General features: G+C 35.6%; 1 protein-coding gene across 1 annotated transcript in view; it reads right to left on the bottom strand.

The window, feature by feature from the left end:
- ADAMTS6 (ADAM metallopeptidase with thrombospondin type 1 motif 6) overlaps positions 1-24,229 on the bottom strand; it is a 236,695-nt gene that overhangs the window by 133,255 nt on the left and 79,211 nt on the right. Inside the window, exons 8-9 of the mRNA XM_080678095.1 lie at positions 13,705-13,748; positions 9,485-9,590 (exon numbers count right to left, since the gene is read on the bottom strand). Coding sequence (XP_080534221.1) covers positions 9,485-9,590; positions 13,705-13,748 — 150 coding nt within the window. The remainder of the gene's footprint in view (positions 1-9,484; positions 9,591-13,704; positions 13,749-24,229) is intronic.

Below are 24,229 nucleotides of genomic sequence, written 5' to 3'. Positions count from 1 at the left end.
CAATGATTCTCTCTCATTATTGATGTTTCTATCTTTCTCTCCCTCTCTGAAATCAATAAAAATACATATTTTAAAAATGATTAAATAAGGTAGTAAATATGGTGTTGAGACCTATAGCTATTATAAAAAAACAGTTGCAAAATTGATCAAGAGTAGGAAAAGAGCTAAATTAATAAAAAGGATGTGTTTCTTCAGGATAGGAGATGTTATTTTCATCATCACTGTATTCACAATACAGGTTAGGTCAATATAGCAGGTGCTCAATAAATCTCTGGTATGAAATTGTGCATGAGTGAAAATCTTCCTATTGATGGACTATAAAACATGACAGCCAAATTATAGAAAGCATCATATGCACAGACCTCGTTTGATGGTGAATAATGTAATAAGAATATATAAAATCATATCAGTAATAGAAGTAGAAAGGGTAGAGTTTGGGTCAAAATGAGTGGTATCACCACTCAGAGACAAATGGGTTGCAATATACACTAAAAGACTGTGCAATAAATGTTATTCATTAAATTAAGATTCTGTGAGGAATTAAGAAATACAAATTGGCAATTACAAAATAGCCAGGGGGGATGTAAAGTACAACATAAGGAATATAGTCAATAATATAACTATGTATGGTGCCAGTGAGTACTAGACTTTTTATAAATTATATAAATGCCTAATCACTATTCTGTATACCTGAAACTAATATAATATAAATTGATTTGAGAGAGAGAGGAAGGGGGAGAGAGAAAACACTGGTATGAGAGAGAAACATTGATCAGTTGCCTCCGGTACATGCCCCAATTGAACGCACAACCTTTTGGTGTAAGGGATGATGCTTCAATCAACTAAGCTACATGGCCAGGACTGTAATTGAAATAAAAAAAAAGTTTTTTAAGTTAAGCTTCTGTGACTCAGAATCTATCATATACATCAATCTGTTAACTTATATGCTTTCCCCAAATATTTTTCTATTGTATGTTAATTTTCTACGAAAATTATCTTTCCTTTAAAAATATGTTTAGCAAAACAAAATCTCCTTATATACATATGTGAAGAGATATATAAGGAACGAATTCCTTATGTCATTTATTTTTTAGGATATATTAGAGGAAGCTCATTGGTGATTATATTTTACATCACTTAACCATATATTATTTGACCACTTACTGTAAAAGTAACAATGTATTTTGGACCACAAAATAATAGCTTACTCTCGATTATGATACACAATTCTTATTTGTTCTTTTGGAAGATTAGTAAAAATAAAAAAGAGTAAATACAGACTACTGAGTATAAAGTTAATACGCATGCCAGTCTGGAGATTCTTTTTAAAATCATAATTGATGTTTTCAAACCAAACAAAGGATCTGTATAGCTAAGAAAAATCTTAAAATGCCTAATTCAACTTTTTTATCTAAGCAATCTTAATTTTATCGTGTTGCTAATATATCAACATCATCTTTTCTTAAATTATCATGGTATTTAAACTGTCTTGCATTTTGTTAAATAATCGTTAGCACACAGAGCATGTACTTTTAAAATCAGCCACTAGAGGAAAAAAATAGATGCTTATTCAGTTCTTGAATAAGATAACACATACACAATTATATAATTAAAGAATAGTTTCTTGCCCCGCTGGCATGGCGCACTGGTTGAGCGTCAATCTATGAGCCAGAGGTCACAATTCAATTCCCGGTCAGGGCACATGCCCGGGCTGCTGGCTCAATCCCCAGTGAGGGGTATGATCAATGATTCTCTCTCATCATTGATGTTTCTGTCTCTCTCTACCTCTCCCTTCCTCTCTAAAAATCAATAAAAAAATTTTAAAATATATTTTTTAAAAGAATAGTTTCTTAATGTTTTAAAGTGAGTAAATTTCCCTTTAAAAAGTAACTTTAAAAAGTGATGACATAATTATAGTCTAAATTGTGACAACTATAAAATCTCAAAACTAAGCCTTCCCATTGTAGTAGAAAAATATAAGGGAATAAAGGGACATCTTTCTTAAAAACTATTTTCCATTTGTAATCTCTTTGATATGTTCTTATTCATAACTGATCCTGGCTATGAATCACTTGTTACAATAAAGCAAAAACAAAATTTAATGGATGTACTCAGAGCCTTCTATACCCACATCTGGCAAACATTTTTAGTTTTAATAGTTACCCAATAGGATAGTTATTACAATTTGCTTACGTGTTTTCTAAAACAGAATTTGGAACTCAGTTCTACCTTTGGACTTTATTTTGGACTTATTTAGGAAGATATTTAATGAGGAGGGGTGTGCCTAACGAAATCTTGACTCTTTGCAAACCTGTATAAAGCAAGTTCACATTTAGTATAAACTCTTCCTTTGGTCAAGGGAAACAAAAGAAAAAATAAACAAATGGGATTACATCAAACTAAAAAGCTTCTGGACAGCACAGAAAACCATCAACAAAATGGAAAGACAACCCACTGAATGGGAGAACATATCCATCAAGGATACATCTGATCAGGGGTTAGTATCCAAAATTTACAAAGAACTTATAAAACTCAACACCAAAAGAACCCAAAAAAATCCAATTAAAATTGGGCAAAAGACCTGAACAGACTCTTCTCCAAAGAGAACATACAGATGGCCAATAGACATGTGAAAAGACACTCAACATCGCTAATCAGCAGAGAAATGCAAATTAAAACCACAATGAGATACAGCCTCACACCTGCTGGAATGGCTATCATCAATAAATCAACAAATGTTGGTGAGGCTATGGAGAAAAGGGAACCCTTGTGCACTGCTGATGGGAATGCATATTGGTGCAGCCACTGTGGTAAGCAGTATGGAGTTACCTCAAAAAGTTAAAAATGGAATTGCCTTATGACCCAGCAATTCTACTTCTAAGAATATATATCCAAAGAAACCTGAAACACTAATTCAAAAGAATATATGTACCCCTATATTCATTGCAACATTATTTACAATAGTCAAGATTTGAAAACAGCCCAAGTGCCCATCAATCGATGAGTGGATAAAAAAGCTGTGGTACAATTACACAATGGAATACTATTTGGCCGTAAAAAAGAAGGAAATCTTACTCTTTGCAACAGCATGGGTGGACCTGGAGAGCATTATGCTAAGTGAAATAAGCCAGTCAGAGAAAGACAAGGGCCATATGATTTCACTCATGTGGAATCTGACGAACAAAATGAACTAACAAGCAAAGGAGAGATAGCCTCATAGAGAGTAGGCTGACAGCTCTTGGAGGATGGGAGTGTGTGTGGAGGGGAGGCTGGGTGAAAAAGGTGAAGGGATTAAGCAAAAAAGGAAAAACATGGACACAGACAATAGCATGGTGTTGATCGGTAAAGTGGAGATTGGGGGGAGGTAGAAGAGTGTAAATATAGGGGGGAATAAATGGTGATGGAAGGAGATTGACTCAGGGTGGTGAACATATAATACAATATACAGATGATGTATTATGGAATTCTATAGCTGAAACTTGTATAATTTTATTAACCAATATCACCCCAATAAATTCAATCAAAAATTTAAAAAGTAAAAATAAATTAAAAGGCTGAACTCATAAAAATAGAGAATAAATTGGAAGTTGCCAGAGGCTGGAGTGTGAGTGAAATCAGGAGATGTTGTTCAAAGCATACAAACTTCCAGTTATAAGGTAAGTAAGTTCTGTGAGAACATAAAGTAGTATGACTATATCTACTGTATTGTATACTTGAGAGTTGCTAAGAGAGTGAATGTTAAATGTTCTCACCACACACACACACACACACACACACACACACACACACAAGGATAATTATATGATGTGATATGTGTTAACTAACCTTATCATGGTTATCATTGTGCAATATATACATGTATCAAATCATCATTTTGTACGCTTAAACTTATACAATGCTATATGTCAATTATATCGCAATTAAGGTGGGAAAAAAGGAATAAAGGAGAAAACACAAATTACAAATATCAGGAATGAATGATGGAACATTATTATGTATATTATATAAATTTAAACATGTGTATGATAAATTTAACAACTTAGCTAAAATACTCTACTACTTTGAAAGACGTAATTAACAATAAAAAGGATGAGTAAGAAAAAAAAAGACATAATTAAAAAAGACTCAAGATTTAGATAATGTTATTTTATAACTAATAAGAAATTAACTTATTAATTAACGTTCCCACAAAGAAAATTCTTGGCTCAGATGGCCTCATTAGTAAATTCTATCAAACATTTAGGAAGAAAATTATATCCACCTAATGCACACAAACTCGTCTAGAAACTAGAACAGTTCTTAATTCAACTTACAACATTAACTTTATTCTGATACTCAAACTAGACAAAGACATTAAAGGAAAAGTATGTCAACCAATTTTTCTACACAAATTGTGCTGAAATAACTGAATATTCGTGAGAAAAAGAGAAACTTCAATCTTTATATTGCACCACACCAAAAAAAAAAAAAAAACATAACCCAAAACTCACTGTAGATCTTAATATAAAAGCTAAAAGTTGTGTTCGCTTCGGCAGCACATATATCAAAAGCTAAAAGTATAGAACTTCTATACAAAAATAGAAAATCTTGAAGTAGGCAAAGATTTCTTAGGACACAAAAAACACAAATCATAAAAGAAAACTTTTAAATTAGACTTTATCAAAATTCTGTTTTGTACAAGGCACCATTAAAAAATGAATGGCAAGCAACAGACTTGGACAAAATAAATATTCACATTATGTATATATGACAACTTTTACCTAGAATATACTATTGATAAGTCTTACGACTCAGTAAGAAGAAAACATCTGTTTTGTTAAGAAATGGAAAAAGGATTTGAATAGAATGCAAAGGAGATAATGAATGACAAATAAGCAAAAGATACTCATTATCACTAACATCATTAGTCTATCAGGGAATCAATGATCAACTAATTAAAACACAATGAGATACCACTAAAATGCATAATAATGATTAAAATCACAAAGAGTTGGCAAGGATTTGAAGTAACCCATCATAGATTGCTAGTGGGAATGCAAAATGGTATATAGCCACTTTGAAAAATAGTTTATACATTTATATAAAATGAAACTAACACATACCATACTACCAGCAATATCACCCAAGAGAAATGAAAGCATATTTCCATACAAATCATTATACATGGATGTTCACAGAAGTCCTATCCATAATAGCCAAAACTAGAAAACAACCTAAAATGGAATATGTGCTATGAAATACTATTCAGAAAAAAAAAAAAAAAAAACTACTAATATACACAACATGGATGAACCTTAAAAACAATGTGCTGAGGCAAGGAACCGAGACACAAAAGAGTAGCCACTACGCAAGTTCATTTAAATGAAACTACAGAAAAGACAAGTCTAATCTGTAATGATAGAAAGTAGATCTGTGCCAGGTAAGGGGGAGGGAGGGTGGAGATTGACTGTGAAAGGAAACATGGGGATTTTTTTAGTTAATGGAAATGTTGATATCTTGATGGTGGTGGTGATTACCTGGTTATATACATTTGTCAAAATTCATCGAACCATACACAAAATAGAAGCACATTCATTGTATTTAAATTATACTAAATAATGTTTTAAAATGTACTCATGGGAACGTAAACTCTTCCAGGAAATAGAATACTTCTTAACTCATTATATAAAACTAGCATTATTTTGATACCAAAACTAGGCAAAGGTATTAAAGTTCCAACTACTTTGGTGCATGTTTATTATTAACCTTCTATTATGGAGCACAGCACTGTTCAAGCATTTAAAGACAGTTAGGACCCTGGCCGGTTTGGCTCAGTGGATAGAGCGTCCGCCTGCTGAACAAAGGGTCCCAGATTCTATTTTGGTCAAAGGCACGTACCTCGGATTTAGGTTCCTCCCTGGCCCTGGCCCTGGTTAGGGCGTGTGCAGGAGGCAACCTACCAATGTGTTTCTCTCACATCGATGTTTCTTTCTGTCTTTCCCTCTCTCTCCCACTCTCTCTCAAAATCAATGAAAAAAATATCTTCAGATGAGGATAAAAAAATAAATAAAAATAAAAAAATAAAGACAGGTACTTTCACCAGAAGAAGGGAAATCTGGATGGATGAAAACAGTAATTGGAGCTTCCTAACACACATAACTAACTTTCCAATTTTATCCTGAAGTCTTGGCACATTTCTCCTTTAAAAAAAAAAAATCATCTCCCAGTCAGTCTTCTATAGAAAGCATACCCCAATTGGTAAAACCAAACACTGACATTGATTTCTGAAAGCAAGACTGATATACATACCCCTACAGCTTTCAATACAACTTTTATCACTTCTTCACATTTTCTGAATATCAGGTTTAGAGTTCACTCAATCACTATTAGTTAATAAATGAGTTGTCACATCTAAAAGATTTGTGGCCTTGAGACCTATTCTTATTTGCAAAAGAAGTAAGACATATACAATGGTAGAGGGAGCAGCCTAATGAACTCCCATCCACACATCACGATGAGTATAAAATGTAACATGTTGCTATTCTTGCTTTATCTTACCCTTTTCCCCCTTTCTTTTAAAAGTAAATATCAGACATTGTGTGACTTCAGTCCTGCAGACTTCAATGTGCATCCTTTAAAAATATGAATATTTTAATATCTCTTTTTTTTAATTATTTTTGTATAGTAGGAATACATTAGATAGTTTTCTCAATATAACTAGAGGTCTGGTTGAGTTCTTGCCACCCCTCTTTAACACCATAATTTTTCAACTTCTGAAAATATGGCAACTACATAATTAATGAAAAAAATCTTTCAAAGAACATTCTTTTCTATACAGTTTCATTAAGTGCCTTTGGCTTATAGCCTACCTTAGAGGTAGACATGCCATTTAAAAATAGCATAAACCTCAATTTTTCATTTGACAAGGAAACTAACTTCTTGTTTTCACAAAAGTATGGAGAAAAATAAAAGTAGTCATTAAGGCCCAGCCAAAGAAAAAAGCTATCCCGTAGCTGTTTAAAATGGATATTATGTCCCTACATGAGCAAGCACTGGGTGCAAAACCATATTCTACATGTTTTTAAAAGGTAGACAGTATTCACACAGTCTAATGACTTAGTAGGGGCACTTTTCAGTAATCAGTGGTCAAATGTTCTTCATTGTGATGAAGCTGCAGACTTCATCATCTCACTGAAATCCACCCTACTACACGATACAAATTACAAAAAATGCTCACTATATTTTATCTGAAAAGTATACTTGATGTTTATCATGGCTATTGCTTTGTTTCAGAAGAACAGAAAGCACTGTATTTTAATTATATGAATTGTGCCAGACTGACTTGCTGGGTTCCTCAAAGCTAAACCCTAAAATCTTAAAAGCAAGTAAAGGGCTCTTTATCCATGAAATAGATTTTCCCTAACTGACCAAATACAATTTGACATATTGAAAAAGACAACATGTTAATCACATCCTGCCTAGTTGTCTGGGGGAAAAGGAATAGTCACATAGTAATCAACTGGACATGGAAAGAAAGCTAACTTCTAGTCAGTCAAATAATATTTTTGAATGGAAGCATTTCTTCTGGCTCTCATTATAAAGCATTTTGTGTATCCCCCACACCAATTTCTAACAATCACACTATCAAACAAGAATTAGCAGTGAAAAAAAGTAATTCGAAGGAACATAAATCTTTTTTTTTAAGGTATTTTTTTATTGATTTTTTAGAGAGGAAGGGAGAGGGATAGAGAGTTAGAAACATCGATGAGAGAGAAACATCGATCAGCTGCCTCCTGCACATCCCCAGTAGGTACATGCAACCAAGGTACATGCCCTTGACCGGAATCGAACCTGGGACCCTTCAGTCAGCAGGCCGACGCTCTATCCACTGAGCCAAACCGGTTAGGGAGGAACATAAATCTTAAGAGGTATATTCTACATCTTGCACATTCTTCTACAGAAGGTATAAACCATTTATCTTAGGAAAAATTTAAAGGAATTGCCCATTAGGCCAACAACAACAACAAAAATCTAGGGAGCCTGAGAGTAGTTCAGTTAGAATCTTAATGAAAGATACAGAGATAAACCCTCAAATGGGCTATGTAAGTAGATACAAGAAAAGGGGACTTTCGAAGCATATGCTGGCATTGACTTACATGTAACTGCATGAAGGAGTAGAGCTCCCATACACACATTACTCATCTATGCTATGTTGCTTGTCCTGACCTCTCGATTTAATTGAATCTAACAGAACCTATTACATTCAGTCTGGCTGCATAAGATTATGACAGTCATTAATGAGCTAAATTTTTAAGTGCACTGAAGATAAACTGCCTGCATAAGAAGGGCTTTTCCCTTTTGTTCCCCTGCTGTTTATTGCAATGGAAACTAGAACACCAATATTTTTAGGACTTTATTAAAAGTGTAATGCTGACTTTTCCCCATATCTGAAGCAATCCGGGTTTGAAACTTGCCGATTACTTAAGGTTACCCATAAATCAATACTAATTTGGTAAAATTTAAATTGCAATTTTCCAAATAATGCAACAGACTGATCCAATTTTACTCTCCTCTTTCAAGGAAAAAAAAAAAAAAAGCTGAACTACAAATTTATCTCAGGAATGATCGCTAAGGCAAGTGTATAATAAACATTTTTATTTGTTCTTTCCCCCCACCCATTTTTTATCCAAAAAAAGCAGACTGTAAAACTTAGATCATACAAATGTCAGGAGCTCTTGCAAATAGATTGCTTGCTTGACATAAAAATGTTTGACTATCCTTTTAAAGTTTTCAAACTCCTCTCCCTTCACATGAGCAGACTTTTATATTTACTACTGCCTGTGTTTGGAGTAAAGAAAGTAGGGTTTTATAGATGAGAGGTGGATAGGACAGTTTTGGGCCAGATATATTTAAAACAAATATTAAAAACTAGATCCTCCTAAAAAGTAGTAAGGATGATATCTCACTACTCTTGGAACACCATTTCTTTCTTTCTTATTTTTAATGACACACAAGTACCCCTGAAAATATAAGTTGCATAGCAATGACTGCATAAACTTCATGCCTGGAAAAGATGCTCACAAGCTGTATGAAGAGTGAAAACTCAAAGTAAATTTTATGGAACTGGTGTCAATGATGATTTTAAAATATAAAGGTGTTGTCACTTGAGGAAAAGAAAGATCATTTCAACAATTTCACTTTGAGGAGCCGGGTGTTGAGTAGACCACGCTAAAACTAAATTACTGCACATGTACATATATCACAAAACTTAAGTGTGATGTATTCACCACTCGGAGGACACTAGTCATGAATCAGAAAGATTATTTAACAAGTCTCCAGTTCTTAAGATGATTTATCCCAGCACCCTAAATTATAACATTCTCTATTGAAATCAGACAAAAAGGCAGTAAAATATGGTTGAGCACATGTGTTCCGCACAGTAGTTATGAGTTGCTCAAAGGAGTGGAGCTCTAAAATTTATTTTGATTTTCTTAAACTCACTCACTTGTGACCAATCTCATGTGCAATGGTAAAAGCTGAACCCAGGCCAATGTCTTCATTAATGCTGCAGCTCCTTTCAGGCTCACACATTCCAGCCACAGAGGCCAAGCCTGAATAAACAGAAGGAGACACAAAGGGTCAAGCCAAGGTGTTTCAGTCTTAAAAAGCCCATACTTATAAATGCCTGGATTCTTTTTAATAACCTCCATGCACAGAAGGAGCAGTTGGCAAAAGGTTAACTTTCTAGTCATTTGCAAAATCACTGGGGGGAGTTTCACTTTGCCGGCTAGACATTAATATTTTTTGAACTGCAGTCAGTGCTGGAAAATGTCTAGACTAGGGGTTAGATTTATAAATTTTACTTCTGGTAACTTGGGACCACCTAGTAACTTGAGCCAGAAGAGGGAATTCAAGAAAGCATTTCTATTTTAACATTCTTTAGGCTGTAGAAAGCAAAATATATCCACATTATTTTTCTAAAGAGATCTGTTTAAGTTTAGTGGGTTCATAAAAATATACAAGCAACTTTTTAGTTACCAAAAAAAAGGGAATCCCAAATGGTTTTCTAAAATGACATTTTTATAAAAACAAAAATGAATGATTCAAAAGAGAAAAAGGAGAAATGTTAAAGACAGGAGGTTGTTGCATATTTCTAATCTTCTGAAATTAGTCCTGATACTAATGCAACAATTTCTTTAAGTGTTTTAATGGTAGGAAAGTCATTCACATATTCAATTTCGTTCTCCCCTCTCCCATCCCCCTTCGATGCCTTAGAGTTATACTAATAAAGAAAAATTATGGTGTAAATTCACTGATTCTAGTGAAATGTTATGTTACTCAAAGTATTCTTCCTTTGGGAATGTCAGTATGTAAAAGCTTTAATTATTTACTTCCAAATGAATATCATGCTCTGTGAATTAGTATGCAACTTTAAAACAGTGCTTAGAAAAAAATTACTTTTGTACAGAAGATAAAATGTCATGTGTTGCAAGAAAACAGATGCCAAATCATACTTACCACACATAGGGGCAAAAGTTATTTATAAGAAATTGAAGGAAAACCAGGCAAGACTCTTTATATGTTAGTAGTCTACTATCATCAGCCAAATATTAATAATTATCTTCCCAACAAAAGTGATTTGAATCCAATTCAATAAATATTTATCGAGTGCAATAAACAATGTTCTGTGCTGGTATAATTCCCCAGTTGCACTGATTTGAAACAGTAAAAGCCATTCAATTCATACTTTTACTGACAAGAAAGCTCTAGAAATTGTTTCTCTGGATCTTCTAATATGCAATATCCACATAATAACCACATTGGAACAGAGATAAGGTTAGTGCTGGATTTGCTAATAGACTGTTTACTTTTCCTACTGTTTTATGTGGAAGAGGCAGCAGTTGGGGAAGGGGTTAATTTCTGTTTCACAGAGTTATAAACACTAGTGTTACCCTTGTCCTGCCCTTCCATTCACTTAAAAGTCTTAGGACCTGAAGAAGAGGATGTGAAAAGAGGGACTCCACTGGGAGAAAGAGAGACAGAGAGAGAAAGAAAACAAACAAACAAAAAGTTTGCAGTATATTAAATGGCTTCAAGCTATTGGGTTCAACAAGGTCCATGATATGGGACAAAAACGCCACTCAAAACCCTGTTTCAAGCTTTATAAAATTTGGTTTAAAAATATATATATTAATAAGAATAATTATTGTTAAATTAACATTTCTTACATTTCCCAAAATATATTATTCCATGGGCTAGCTTTTTGTTTGTTGTTGTTTGGTATGTGCCATGTGCTGTATTTTTCATTGAGAATTTTCAGTGACTCCCCATGCTGTATTTGTAAGCACTGCTTTACCTCTGCATCTGATATAAAATTGTTAACTCTACTAAAAGGACAACTTAAGAAAGAATATATTTTGGAAATAACTACTACTTGTTGAAAATATAAAGGTAAATTTTAACTAAAATGAAAAAGTAATTTAAATGCTACTGCATTTTCACAACCCCCCACTATTTTCTGTATTCCTATAAAATCGAAGCTGTCAAAGTTCTTATGTGTGATTGTGTTAATAGGGGTTTGATTACTATTTGGGTCATTTAGATTTCCTCAGTTTGATGGCCACAGTTTGCACCCTTAAATCTACTTAGCTAGGTTAAAATTGGTCGTCAGAAGTACTAAGCAAGCAAGAGAATATACAAGCATCAGCACAAAACCAACATGAAAGTCACTAGCATGGCCATTCAAAAAGAAAATTCCTGCTCACTTCTGTACTGATAATGTATTTTCCACATAAGGTCAACACGTGTGTGTGTGTGTGTGTGTGTGTGTGTGTGTGTACATATACATATATATATGTATATATATGTATATATATATATATATATATATATATATAGTTTACTCAGTTTTCACTATGAGACAGTATAAAAAATAATTTAGAATGATTTAAAATTTGAAAATTTTACATTGAGCTTGAAAATGCATTGGCATGTATTGATTCTAGAAATTAGTAAACTATAAAAATTTGAACACATTATTTTGAAAAATATAAAAGGAGAGAGGGTAGGAAAATACCTCAAATTTACTTTAATAAAAATGACAATAAAAGTTCTAAGCAGTGTTATTACTGGGACAGTGTTCTTCAATGTCCCAATGAAGAATATATTTCAATGTAAATAATCTATCTTCAAAAAGCAGAACAGGTATGTATACATATACATACATACATTCTGGCTTGTACCTTCTCTGAGGCTTAGTGTCTACTGTACTTAAAGTTGACTAGGCACTTAGTAAATGCTTGCAGAATTTGAACAATAATAGAAAAAGTAAGTTAAACAGTATAATCTCCACATTAAATAATAACAGCTGTTCATTTTTATACTACTTCTTTACTAAACACCTTTATATTTTATTACTTAAATGATTTTAACAACATCCCTGTAGCAGGACAGACACTACTTCTACTTCATAGATAAAGAAATTGAGGGACAAAGAGCTAAATAAACTATGAGAGGCAATGCACTGAAACTGTCAAAATCAGACGTTCATTTCCGGTTCAGGAACTCTTCCATTGGATTACATTGGTCTTGTTAACCTAAAATACTACAAATAACATCTTTCTGATGAGAGCTCTTCCTGCATTATGCTTTTTAACTAGCAAACTTCTCCACTGTAATACTCATCCTTCGCTAATTGAGATTTCTTCTTTAGCCATAAATCCTGAGGGAAATGAGGTAGGAGAAGACTGGAAGGCAGGTAAAATCATCAAGAGAAATTTTAATCTCCGAAGAGATGATTCACTGAACACCCCAGGAAGTGGGGTAATACTTTTTTTCCCCAGTCCTATTTTAATTTGATCTTAAAACATTCTGATGAGGAGCATAGGAGTAGATTTCAAAATTATTCCTTGACAGGTAAAAAGGTTGAGATTTGTCAGGGAGAAACTAGAGAATTCACCTTCAGTTGCTTAACTTCTGAGCCTGTTAAAAGTCTCCTGACACTAAAAAATTATCATTAAACAAATCCCCATTTCTTAAAATAACTCTATTTGCTTAAAATTTATTTTACTTGAAGTTAATGTAGTTAACTTTTACCAGTATAAAGTTATGATCTGCAACAAAATGTGATTTTTTAAATTCTAGATTATAAAAATTCTTTTTAAAAAACGATTTGGGGGCACACAAGAAATATAATTGTATCCTCTCTACTACTATCTGTAATATTTTACAACTTTGCTCTTTTTTGTTCAAGTACTAAAAATTTCCAATAATATCTTAATATATGGGGATATACTATTTCCATCAAATTGCACCGCCCCCCCGCCCCCCCCCCAAAAAAAATAAATACTGCTCTCAATGCTTCTTCCTTAAGTATCTCCAAAGTGGTTTTTGCCTTTCCTTTCCTCGCCTGAAATTTAAAGATGCTGGTTGCTTTCATTTGCTCTCAAACTCCTTGGTACTTTTGGAAAATGCATTACATGAAAATGAGTGGCAACTTCTGATTTATCATTATTGTTTGATGATTTTTAATCATCTTCTAAGTTGTTTTTAATCATCATTCTACTTGTTTCCTAGTAGGTGACATATCCACAAAGGTTAGTTTTAACAATTTATAGGAGTCATTTCAGATGTGTCAGAAAGGAAAATGACCAAATTAATAATAAAGAGCAAAGCCACTGGACCAAAGAGACAATTTGAACTATCCTCCTTTAATAAAACACTTACCCAGTGTTCCACAGGGCTTATTTTTATAAGTGCAGATATCATATCTATAGAGGAGAGAAAAAAAAAGAGATGAAATTTGTAATCTGATCAAATTTTTAAAATATTTTCACATATTCATCACATTTTTTTTCTTGGAGCTTTGGTTGTCAGACCACAATCATTGCAATTATGAGCAGCCAGCTGGAGTGTTGGCATTGTCAGCACTCTGGGGAACACCGCTGGCTGCTCTGCACTCACAGCTCTGGCTACAAGCCAGCAGGACACCTGCCAGCAAGAAAGAAAGGTTAAAGTGGATTTTTGTAATTACAAGTTCCGTAAAAGCATCTACCTAACTGTCTTGAAGCTAGAATAGCTTGTCTGCAGATTGCTTCTGCTTCTACAAAAAGCGAACAGGTAGTTTTTTAATTCCCAATCTTTTTTGAACCTGCTGGGATATTTTCTTATTATAGCCACAGACAGTAGTTTATACTTCTGAGCTTCAAGCACCATTTGGTGTTCATTCAACTTGAACAGGGGTTCTTATTGAATTAAATAAAAACCAGAGCAATAAAGCAATGGAAATAAAATTGATACCGCATAGTTTTCCTTGTTGTATGCCAGCAATTTTGCGTGGCTAAAATGCAAATATTTTAAGAGGTTTTATAAACAGTTAAATAAATAGCTCACTAGGAAGCTTTCCTAATGTTGCTCAGACTTATTCTGATGCTGTGTTGCATTATAACGCAATACAAATGATGTCGTTCATAAAGTAACGTTGCATATTTTTAAAAGGTTACATTTAGAATGCTAAATCAATATTGATGTAAACATTTATTTTTAAGCATTTTAAAAATATTCTTACAAACTTATTTTTAAAATAAAATACATGTTTCTAAAGTGAGAATAAAAACTAAATTTTAAAAGACTGAATATTTTATTTGCCTATGTTTTAGTCTAGAAGTACAAAGCTTTTTAGTTAAAAAATAAAATTCCACAAACTGCAGGAAAATCCATGTTGTAAAAAGTTCTCATTTATTGTATATAATGGTTAGTCCACATTACTGGGGGAACGGGTTAGTAATTAATCCCTTAGTCACCTCTTCATCTTCATCTTGTTCAAACTCTACAAATGTCTCCTTACATTTGATTTTGTATAACTTTTCTATTTTGACCATTCACACACTTATCGTCTCTCTTCTCTTGTAACTGGTAAACCAATAGGTTGTAGTATCTGGTACACTCTTGAGTGCAAGATATAGAGAGGGCACTTGTATTTAGCAAAGCACCAGAAAGTATAATCTGATGTCAAAATCAATGTATCTTACGATCATACTGTGTAAATGCCTATGATGTTACATAGACACAACCCATACCAGCAGTCTTCAAGAAAATGTAAACAAAGACGTTTCATAAAGGGAAATGCAGATAAAAATGTTTAAGCAGAACCCGTTTCCAAATCCTCAGCTTCCACGTGTGCTTTCCCTAAAACTGAACTGCCTGAGAATGCACGTGTAAGCCATCAATTAACCTTTCGTCTTTTGCCCTGATTCTACTTTACCAAAAAAAAAAAAAAAAAAGCATACCTCTCATCCATCCCAATCCTTATTATGGTATATTGCTCCTGGGTGTACAAGTCTCTGGAGCATGATGCAAAAGAATAATTCAAGAATTCATGGATCCTGGGGCATAATCTCTTACAAAGCAAGAAAATTGAAGGGTGCAATGCTTATTTCATCCTGGCAAGACTCTATATCTTTATACCTGTCTGTCTGATTGCTTATAAGCCAGTCTATATATCCCTCCCACAATTAGAATTCAGAGGTGACATTGTCATGGAGTGGTTTAGCATATTCATTTGAACTAAAAAATAAAGCCAGGCTTGTTATTGACAGATAATAAGTCTGACTTACCTAAGTAGTTTGGCAATGAGGACTGACGTAGGCAATTAGATTACATGGTGAACATTTTTTATGACTCAATGAAATAGGCAACTCCAAAGTTGTGACAACAATTATTTAAAGTACATATACATCATATCATATGTTTTTAACTAGTCTCTGTAGCTACGTAAGCTTATGATTAAATAAGTATTTTTAGATACCAACTTTATAATGTGCAAAGTGGTACATCATTTTTCAAAATTATTTTAGGAGTCAAATAAAGCAAAATGTTTGAAGATCACAGACAAATACAACTTATATTTGCACCTCATAGCAGTCTTTTCTCACCTCCTCTTATTGCGCTTATGCTGCCTACACCTTTTATGTTACACTTCTGATGAATATTATTTCATTCTGTCATGACTGGCCAAAATACCTGCGTAAAGGCTAAAGCCATCAACAAATAATGCAGACTAACGTATCTTAGACAAAGGTAATTCTATTTGCATTTTCCTCAGTTTTCCCCAATCCTCTGATGTACTTGCAGAATTCTCTACAGGATATTCTATAGGGAAAAGCCATGCCATCCCTTTTTGGCTTTTGCATTCAATTCAATTCACACTGTATCCTTCTGTATTCTATATTCAGAGAGAGCAATTATTGCTTTCTATGCATTACCTTTAACACTAAGCACCGAACAGCAACACGTTTTACATTCATTCGTTCATACGTGGTTTTGCTGAGCACCTATCATATGCCCAGGTTTAGTGCCATATACTAGAGCCTACACATAGATGGATAAGTAAGTTAGTTGTGTTCTATTTGGGAAAAGACATATAAGCAGGTGAGTTACAAAATACTGTGGAAAGATGATTAAATAAATGTTAAAAAAGTTAAACTTACACACAACAGAGTCAATACTCATTAGTATTGATGATACTCATCAATACTCATTAGTATAACCTGACTATAACAATAATGATGATTATTGTTATAGTCAGGTTATATACAAAATGCTATGGAAATACAGAGAAAGGAATGGTTACACAATAGCAAACTAGTAAATAGATTCATTTAGGACATAACACAGATTTTTAAGACTTAGATAAAATAAAAAAGGAAAGGTATCATACCCATGCAGAGAAGGGAATAATCGAAGTAGCGGAGTCTGGAAAGGGTAAGGTGTATGCAGGGAACTATGAGAAGTCTAAAGAGGCTGAAACATTGACTGTACAGAGTCAATTATCAGAAAATGAATTGAGAGAGTTGGTGCTGGCGGGACAAATTAATACGTACCTTGAATGCCAAACCAGATTTGTGTTTTTCTACCGGCAAAAACTTAGAAAATAGTTTGCAAATAAGAAAAAAAAATGTGGAGAGGAGATCCAAGATGGCGGCGTAGGTAAACACCTAAACTGCTGCCTCGCACAACAATTTCAAAACTACAACTAAAAGACAAAACGTCTATCACCCAGAACCACGGGAAAGCTGGCTGAGTGGAAGTTCTACAACTAGAAGGAAAGAGCAAACAGCATTGAGGGGTGCACAAGCACTGAAAAGCTGAGGTACAGAGGCGCGGGAATCGGGCTGGCGACGGGTGACTGGGAGCGCTGCTGTTTTCAACCCAAAGGGAGACAAGCTCCGGATTACTCTGAACTCCAGTTTCTGGGGAGACGCGGGGGACCCAAACTCCTACGGGGAGAAGCTGGACTGTCTGCCGTGGGGTCGGAAAGTGAGGGTGGCTTGCAGGAAGGGCTGCGCGCAGGAGTAATTGTTTACTGTGCTGGGGCGCGGGACGCGGGGACACGGTTGGAGACACAGAGCCGGCTTACTGGCAGCCATTGCTGTTTGCCACGCCCTAGCCTAGTCACGCCCTGAGACCCCGCCCTGCACGATCTATGAACCCACCCAAGCTCCAAGCAGCGGCTTTAGCATATGAATGGCCTGCCCTATTGCAGCTTAACCTAGCAAACTTGCAGCCCGGGTCAGACAGCTCCAAAACCTCCAAACCCCAAGCAAAGAGGAGAAAACTGTAGTTCTTGCTGTAGCTCCTGCTGGGTGGCCTCAGACAGTAGCTGACCTGCACCCCATTGGAGATCCAGAAGCCAGTGTACCTAGTGGTCAGTGTGAGACACCAGATTTCAACTCCTCACATCCATAAGTGACACATTCAAGAGGCAGACTCAGTGAGCACCAAAGCCCCACTGAAACAAGTCCTGCACCATAAGCGTGTCTCCAGCGCAGCAGTTCTTCCATTATAGACACAGCGGGTCCTCACAGCCAATTGGCCTGGAGGTCAATTCCTCCCAGTGTACCAACAGCAATCAAGGCTTAACTACACCAAGACTTTGCACTCAGCCCACAAAGGGGTGTACCAAAGGCGTCCACCTCAGGTGATTGGGGAGGCTGAGCTACTGGCCCCTATAGGTCACCTACCACACAAAACCACTCCATCAACACAAGGAAGCAACAAAATGCGGAGACAAAGAAACATGTCACGAATGAGAGAAATGGAGGAAAGCAAACTAATGGACGACATAGAGTTCAGAACCACATTTATAAGGTTACTCAAGAATCTTCTAAAAACCGCCGAGAAACTTGATGAGACCTCCAAGGAGCTTAGTGAGACCTTCAAGGACCTTAATGAGAATGCCAAAAAAATGGAAAAGGACCAGTCAGAAAGTAAGCATACACTGTCTGAAATAAAGAATATACAGAAACTCAACTGTAGATCAACGTACCCCAAGAATCAAACCAAAGGTCTGAAATATGAGGAAACAAAAAACACCCAACCAGAAAAACAAAAAGAAAAAATCCAAAAACATGAAGATAATGTAAAGAGCCTCTGGGACAACTTTAAGCGTACCAACATCTGAATTTTTGGGGTGCCAGAAGAAGAGAGAGAGCAAAATATTGAAAACCTATTAGAAGAAATAATGACAGAAAACTTTCCCTACCTGGTGAAAGAAATAGACTTACAAGTTCAGGACGCACACAGAACCCCATACAAGAGGAATCCAAAGAGGACCACACCAAGACACATCATAATTAAAATGCCAAGGGCAAAAGACAAAGAGAGAATCTTGAAAGCAGCAAGAGAAAAACGGTTAGTTACCTACAGGGAGCACCCATACGACTGTCAGCTGATTTCTCGGCAGAAACTATGCAGGCCAGAAGGGAGTGGCAAGAAATATTCAAAGTGATGAACAGCAAGAACCTACCACCAAGATTACTCTACCCAGCAAAGCTATCATTCAGAGTTGAAGGTCAGATAAAGAGCTTCACAGATAAGAAAAAGCTAAAGGAGTTCATCACCACCAAACCAGTATTATATGAAATGCTGAAAGGTATTCTTAAAGAAGAGGAAGAAGAAGAAAAAGGTAAAGATAAAAATTATGAACAACAAAATGACATCAAATACATACCTACCAACAAGTGAATCTAAAAATCAAGTGAATAAAAAATCTGAAGAACAGAATGGACTGGAGAATATAATAGAATCAGGGACATAGAAAGGGAGTGGTCTGACAATTCTCAGGGGGGAGGGGGTGTGAGGGGTGCGGGAAGAGACTGGACAAAAAGCTTACACCTATGGATGAAGACAGTGGCGGGGGGTAAGGGCATGGGGTGGGGTGGGGAATCAGGTGGAGGGGAGCTATGGGGGAAAAAAAGAGGAACACCTGTAATAATCTGAACAATAAAGATTTATTTAAAAATAAAATAAAATAAAAAACAAAAAAAAGAAAAAAATGTGTAAGTATATTTATATGAGTGTATATATAAATTTGTATTCAGATAAAAGTCTGGGAGAATTATGGTGGGTACCTAATAAAGAGGTGGGAGAGTAGGGAGAATATAATGGTTTTTATTCTATTGCATACATTTCTATATAACTAATATTTAGTCAGAACGTGTTTTAGCTATGCCTGCCTCTGACTATCAACACACACACAAAATAAATTAATAATCAGACTAATGAATGTTTAATAAATATTGAAAATGTGTTTTTCGTTAAAGGAAGAAATTAGTGGTTTTCAGACTGGCCAAAGATTTTAGAGGCATGCCCCCATTCTGCATGAATCAGACAAGGATCCACCAAATTATGTAGGCTGCACACTTAGGTAAAGCTCCAAGATTGCCTTGTGTGTCCACTCATTGATTTGGAGGATCCTGGTGCCAGATGACAAATAAAGAGTGACAGAATTCTTTTTTTTTTTTTTTTCTGCCCACTCTCCGCACCCTGGAAGCAAATCAATCTCTAAAAAATCTTGACCAACTCAGATATAGCAGGAGCTCTGAAAATTAGGCCTGGCTACAAAGTACAGTGGAGTCCTAAGAAGTGATAGAAAGTTAAAATATAATTTTAAAAGGTTCTCTGCTTTCTGAATTTTGATAGAAAAACACCCTATCACTATGGTACTTGTTTTGTTTCCTCTATATGAAAGAATAATAAAGGCCTCCGGGCAGATAAAAAAAGAACTAAGAAACATGATCTTAGGCAATCCACGCAAAGATAGGTGCCTAAAGGAAATCAGGGTTCTGCTTTTGGATGAGATGACTGCACACAATGTCATTCCCTTACCCTTAATTCATAATGTAGAACTGGCTGACTAAGATCAAAACCACAGAGATTGGTTGAATATCTGTTACTATAGCACTGGTACACTTTTCTGCTGTACTTTCAACTCTAATTTCCTAATCATTTTTGGTTAGGCATGACTAACAAAAGAAACTGACCAAAACGTATAATTAAATTCCATTTTAAGGTCTGCAAAATATAGCACTACCTTACAATGATGAAATACCTGGATGGTTTCTTAAAACCTTTTCCAAAAACTACATTCCATTCTTATGTAAGAGAAACAGTCATTACAAAGAATCATTCCTTTCAGTGATTTAGTTTTAAAATGGAATGAATCAAAATCTAAACTTTGAGACTCATTGTTTAACAGTGAGTCACAGACTTACTTCCAAACAGAATGTCCTAGGTACTGTGCTGTCTCATTTGTACTCTTAGAGGTAGTGGTAAAAGCCAAGTGATGTTGACACAGCAATTTTCTGCTTTTCTTTTTTACATGCACTGAGGCACCGGAATTATGAAACTTACTTCAGTTATAAAAATAATTGTAATAAAATAATACAGAAAAAATTATTTTAGCCCAATATATGCGAGAGCCCGCTTCCTAGCTGTCCCCACCCCAAATCCACGTACTTCTTGCATACAAAATACATTAATTCCATCCCAACAACCTTAACTCATCCCAATAAACTTAACTCAACCCACAGAAGTCTTCACTCATTCCAGAATTAACTCTGAAGTCGAGAGTCTCCTCTAAGTATTATCTAAATCAGATATGGGTGAGACTCTAGTTCATTCTGAGGCAAAATTCCTTTTTATCAGTGAACCCGTAAAATCAGAAAAGCTATGTACTTCCAAAATACAATGGTGGGACAAACACAGGATGGACATCTCATTCCAAAGAGAAGAAATCAAAAGAAAGAAAGAGGTGATTGGTCCCAAGTAAATCCAAAACCTAGCATAACAAATTCCACTAGATCTTAAGACTCTAGAACAGCCGTGGGCAAACTACGGCCTGCGGGCCGGATCCGGCTATTCTATCCGGTTCTCTTGCTCTCCCCTCCGCTCCTTTACTTTGAATTTATATTAGTTCACACAAACACTCCATCCATGCTTTTGTTCCGGCCCTCCGGTCCAGTTTAAGAACCCATTGTGGCCCTCGAGTCAAAAAGTTTGCCCACCCCTGCTCTAGAATAATCCTCTTTGGTTGATGCTCTGCCCTCTGGACCGACTGAGGTAGCAGCATCACCACATGACTTTGTGGGGTGGCCCACTCCTTCAGCTTGGCAGCATGCTGCCCACATGGCTCTCCAAGGTGGAGGAGGACTTGTCTTCACGGACACACACTCTGGGCCTGTGGTGAGAGTAGTAGCCCTGATGATCTCTGAATTGCCTTTGGGGTCCTACTTTCTTCTTTTTGAAAGTGTAATGTATGTTCACAGCCTTCCTTTATTCCCTCCTATTTTCTCTCCTCTAGTCCCAGTTGGCTGTGTTTCTCCTGGTATAATTCCATCTCTATGGATGGCTCTGTTCAGGTGGCTGATTATTTCTACAGTTCATACCCACACTGATCTCCTTATCAAATACAGTCAGCCAGCCACACCCTTAGTATTCTCTTCCAACGTACTTCCTCATTTTTTGCAATATAAGCAAGGTGAGATTTTCCAAATCTTTAAGTTCCAGTTCTTTTTGCTCAACATTCTCTCTTTCAATACATTTCTTCTTTTCACACTTTACTATAAGCAGTCAGGAAGAACCAACACTTTGCTTAGGAATCTCCTCAGCTCAATATCCAATTTCATCGCTCACAAGTTCAACCTTCCACAAAACATTAGAACATGGGCATAATTGAGCCAAGTTCTTTTCCAGTTAATAAGAACCACTTTTTCTCCATTATACAAAAAACATATTTCTAGTTTCTAACTGAGACATCACCAATCTGACCTTTATCACCCATATTTCTACCAACATTTTGTTCACGATTACTTGTGTATTCTATACAAAGATGGAAGCTTTCTCTACAGCTCTCCTCTTTTCTCTCTGAGCTCTCACCAGAATTGCTTTTTAAAAAAATATATACATTTTTTTTTATTGATTTCAGAGAGGAAGGAAGAGGGAGAGAGAGGTGGAAACATCAATGATGAGAGAGAATCACTGATCAGCTGCCTCCTGCACGTCCACACTGGGGATCGAGCCCGCAACCCGGGCACATGCCCTGACCGGGAATCAAACCATGACTTCCTGGTTCATAGGTCGATGCTCAACCATTGAGCTATGCCAGGCCAGCCAGAATATACCGTCATAGAAAGTACCTTCATAGCAATAGTGGCTTCCTTCTAGAATGCATTTCGAAATTCTTCCAGCCTCTACTCCTTATCAAGTTTCAAAACTTCCCATTTTTAGGTACTTGTTACAGCAGTACTTGTTACCCCACTCCTCAGTACCAATTGCTGAATTAGTCAGCTTGGGATTCTATAACAACATACCATAGGTTGGTTGGCTCAAACCACAAACATCTATTTCTCATAGTTAAGGAGGCTAGGAAGTCCAAGATCAACATGCTGACAGATTTGATGTCTGGTGTCCTGAAACAATTTAAAGATTATCATTCATATTGTGGGGATCTCACCCGGCCCACTTGTCTAGCCTTAAGTCCACCTCTGTTCCCTCTCTGCAAACTCAAGCCATATTTGCCTTCTTTCAATTCCTGAACATACCACGTTTCCTCTCATCTCATGAACTTTGACCTTGCTATTCCATCCATCTGGAACACTTTTCTACCAACTCCACTCTCTTTGCTAGGTTACATACTACTCTTTGCACTGGTCAATGCACTTTCTCAAAGAAGTCTTCCCTGACTAGATGAGGTTCCCCTAATAAATACTTGTTGAGCTCCCTAAAATTTCCCTTCATAGCTCTTATCAGACTGGTAATTTCATGTATGTGTCTTTCCCACTAGATTGCAAATTATTTGACATTAGGGACTGGTCTATTTTGTACACTCCTGTATCCCAGGACCCAGTACAATGCCTGGAGCACAGTAGGTGTTCAGTGTCTATAGAATGAATTCACTCTAAAAATGTTCTAGCCATTTATGCTTCCATAAACCCATTTCCCAATACCTGTCAACAATAGTAAGAAAGCTATTTTAAAAGCATCAAAACTCAGTTAGATAATTGAAGTTCCTGTCTGTCAGGAAAGCAAAAATTATTTAAAGGTAGATTTAATATAGGATTGCCTTGTTACGCAGATAATGAAATATGCTGGTTTCATGCAAAATTTATATACTAGCAGATTCATTCTTATCCATGGATTTAAAAATTAAACCAGTTTCTCAGCAAATATTTACTGAAAGCTTATCATGTGTTGGCATAAGGAAAAACATAAACAAGGCTAACATAACCCCTCATCTTAAGAAGCTTAGAAACTTTTCTAAGATCAGTAAAGTTTTCATCGGGCATTACCAAAAAGAGAAAATGTTTTCACACTTTTACACCACTGGAGTACAATTAATTGAACTGAACTTTGGTCATTTTAGAGTTATTTTTGTATTCTCCTTTTCCTTTGTTCTTTCACATGAAATGAGTAATTTTTCTCAGTATAGATACATTCATCCTCTTAATTTCAACCCTACTTACAACTTCCTAATATATATCCTAAGTATCTCTTGTTGAGATTAATGCAAATAGCCTTTACCAACTGTATATTATGGAGAGCTAATTATTCCTAAAGCAGAGCTCTGCTCATTCTATTCTCTCACCCAAAATTGCAACTGTCCCAAAAGCCTAAACATGTTTGGTTGGAGTTCAAGACCCCCTCAAAAATCTAGTTTACTTCTCCTTAGATATATTCTCTACCCTAGCCAAATTTTACTAAATACTCACCACTCTCTAAAAATATCTTGATCTTCCCTGTGTCCATGCCTTGAACATGAACTATCCTCCTCCCATTTCTATTGTGAAAGTTTAGATATCACTTAAGCTCAGATCAAATACCTCATCCATGTGTTTCACATTGTTTTATATCACAATTACTTACATAAACCTCATTTTCTTCCCAAAAACCATTATCAGTATTTAGGGAATAT

Source organism: Plecotus auritus (genome assembly GCF_963455305.1).
Source record: "Plecotus auritus genome assembly, chromosome: 7".
Taxonomy (NCBI): domain Eukaryota; kingdom Metazoa; phylum Chordata; class Mammalia; order Chiroptera; family Vespertilionidae; genus Plecotus; species Plecotus auritus.
This window is presented reverse-complemented; position numbering and strand designations above follow the sequence as displayed.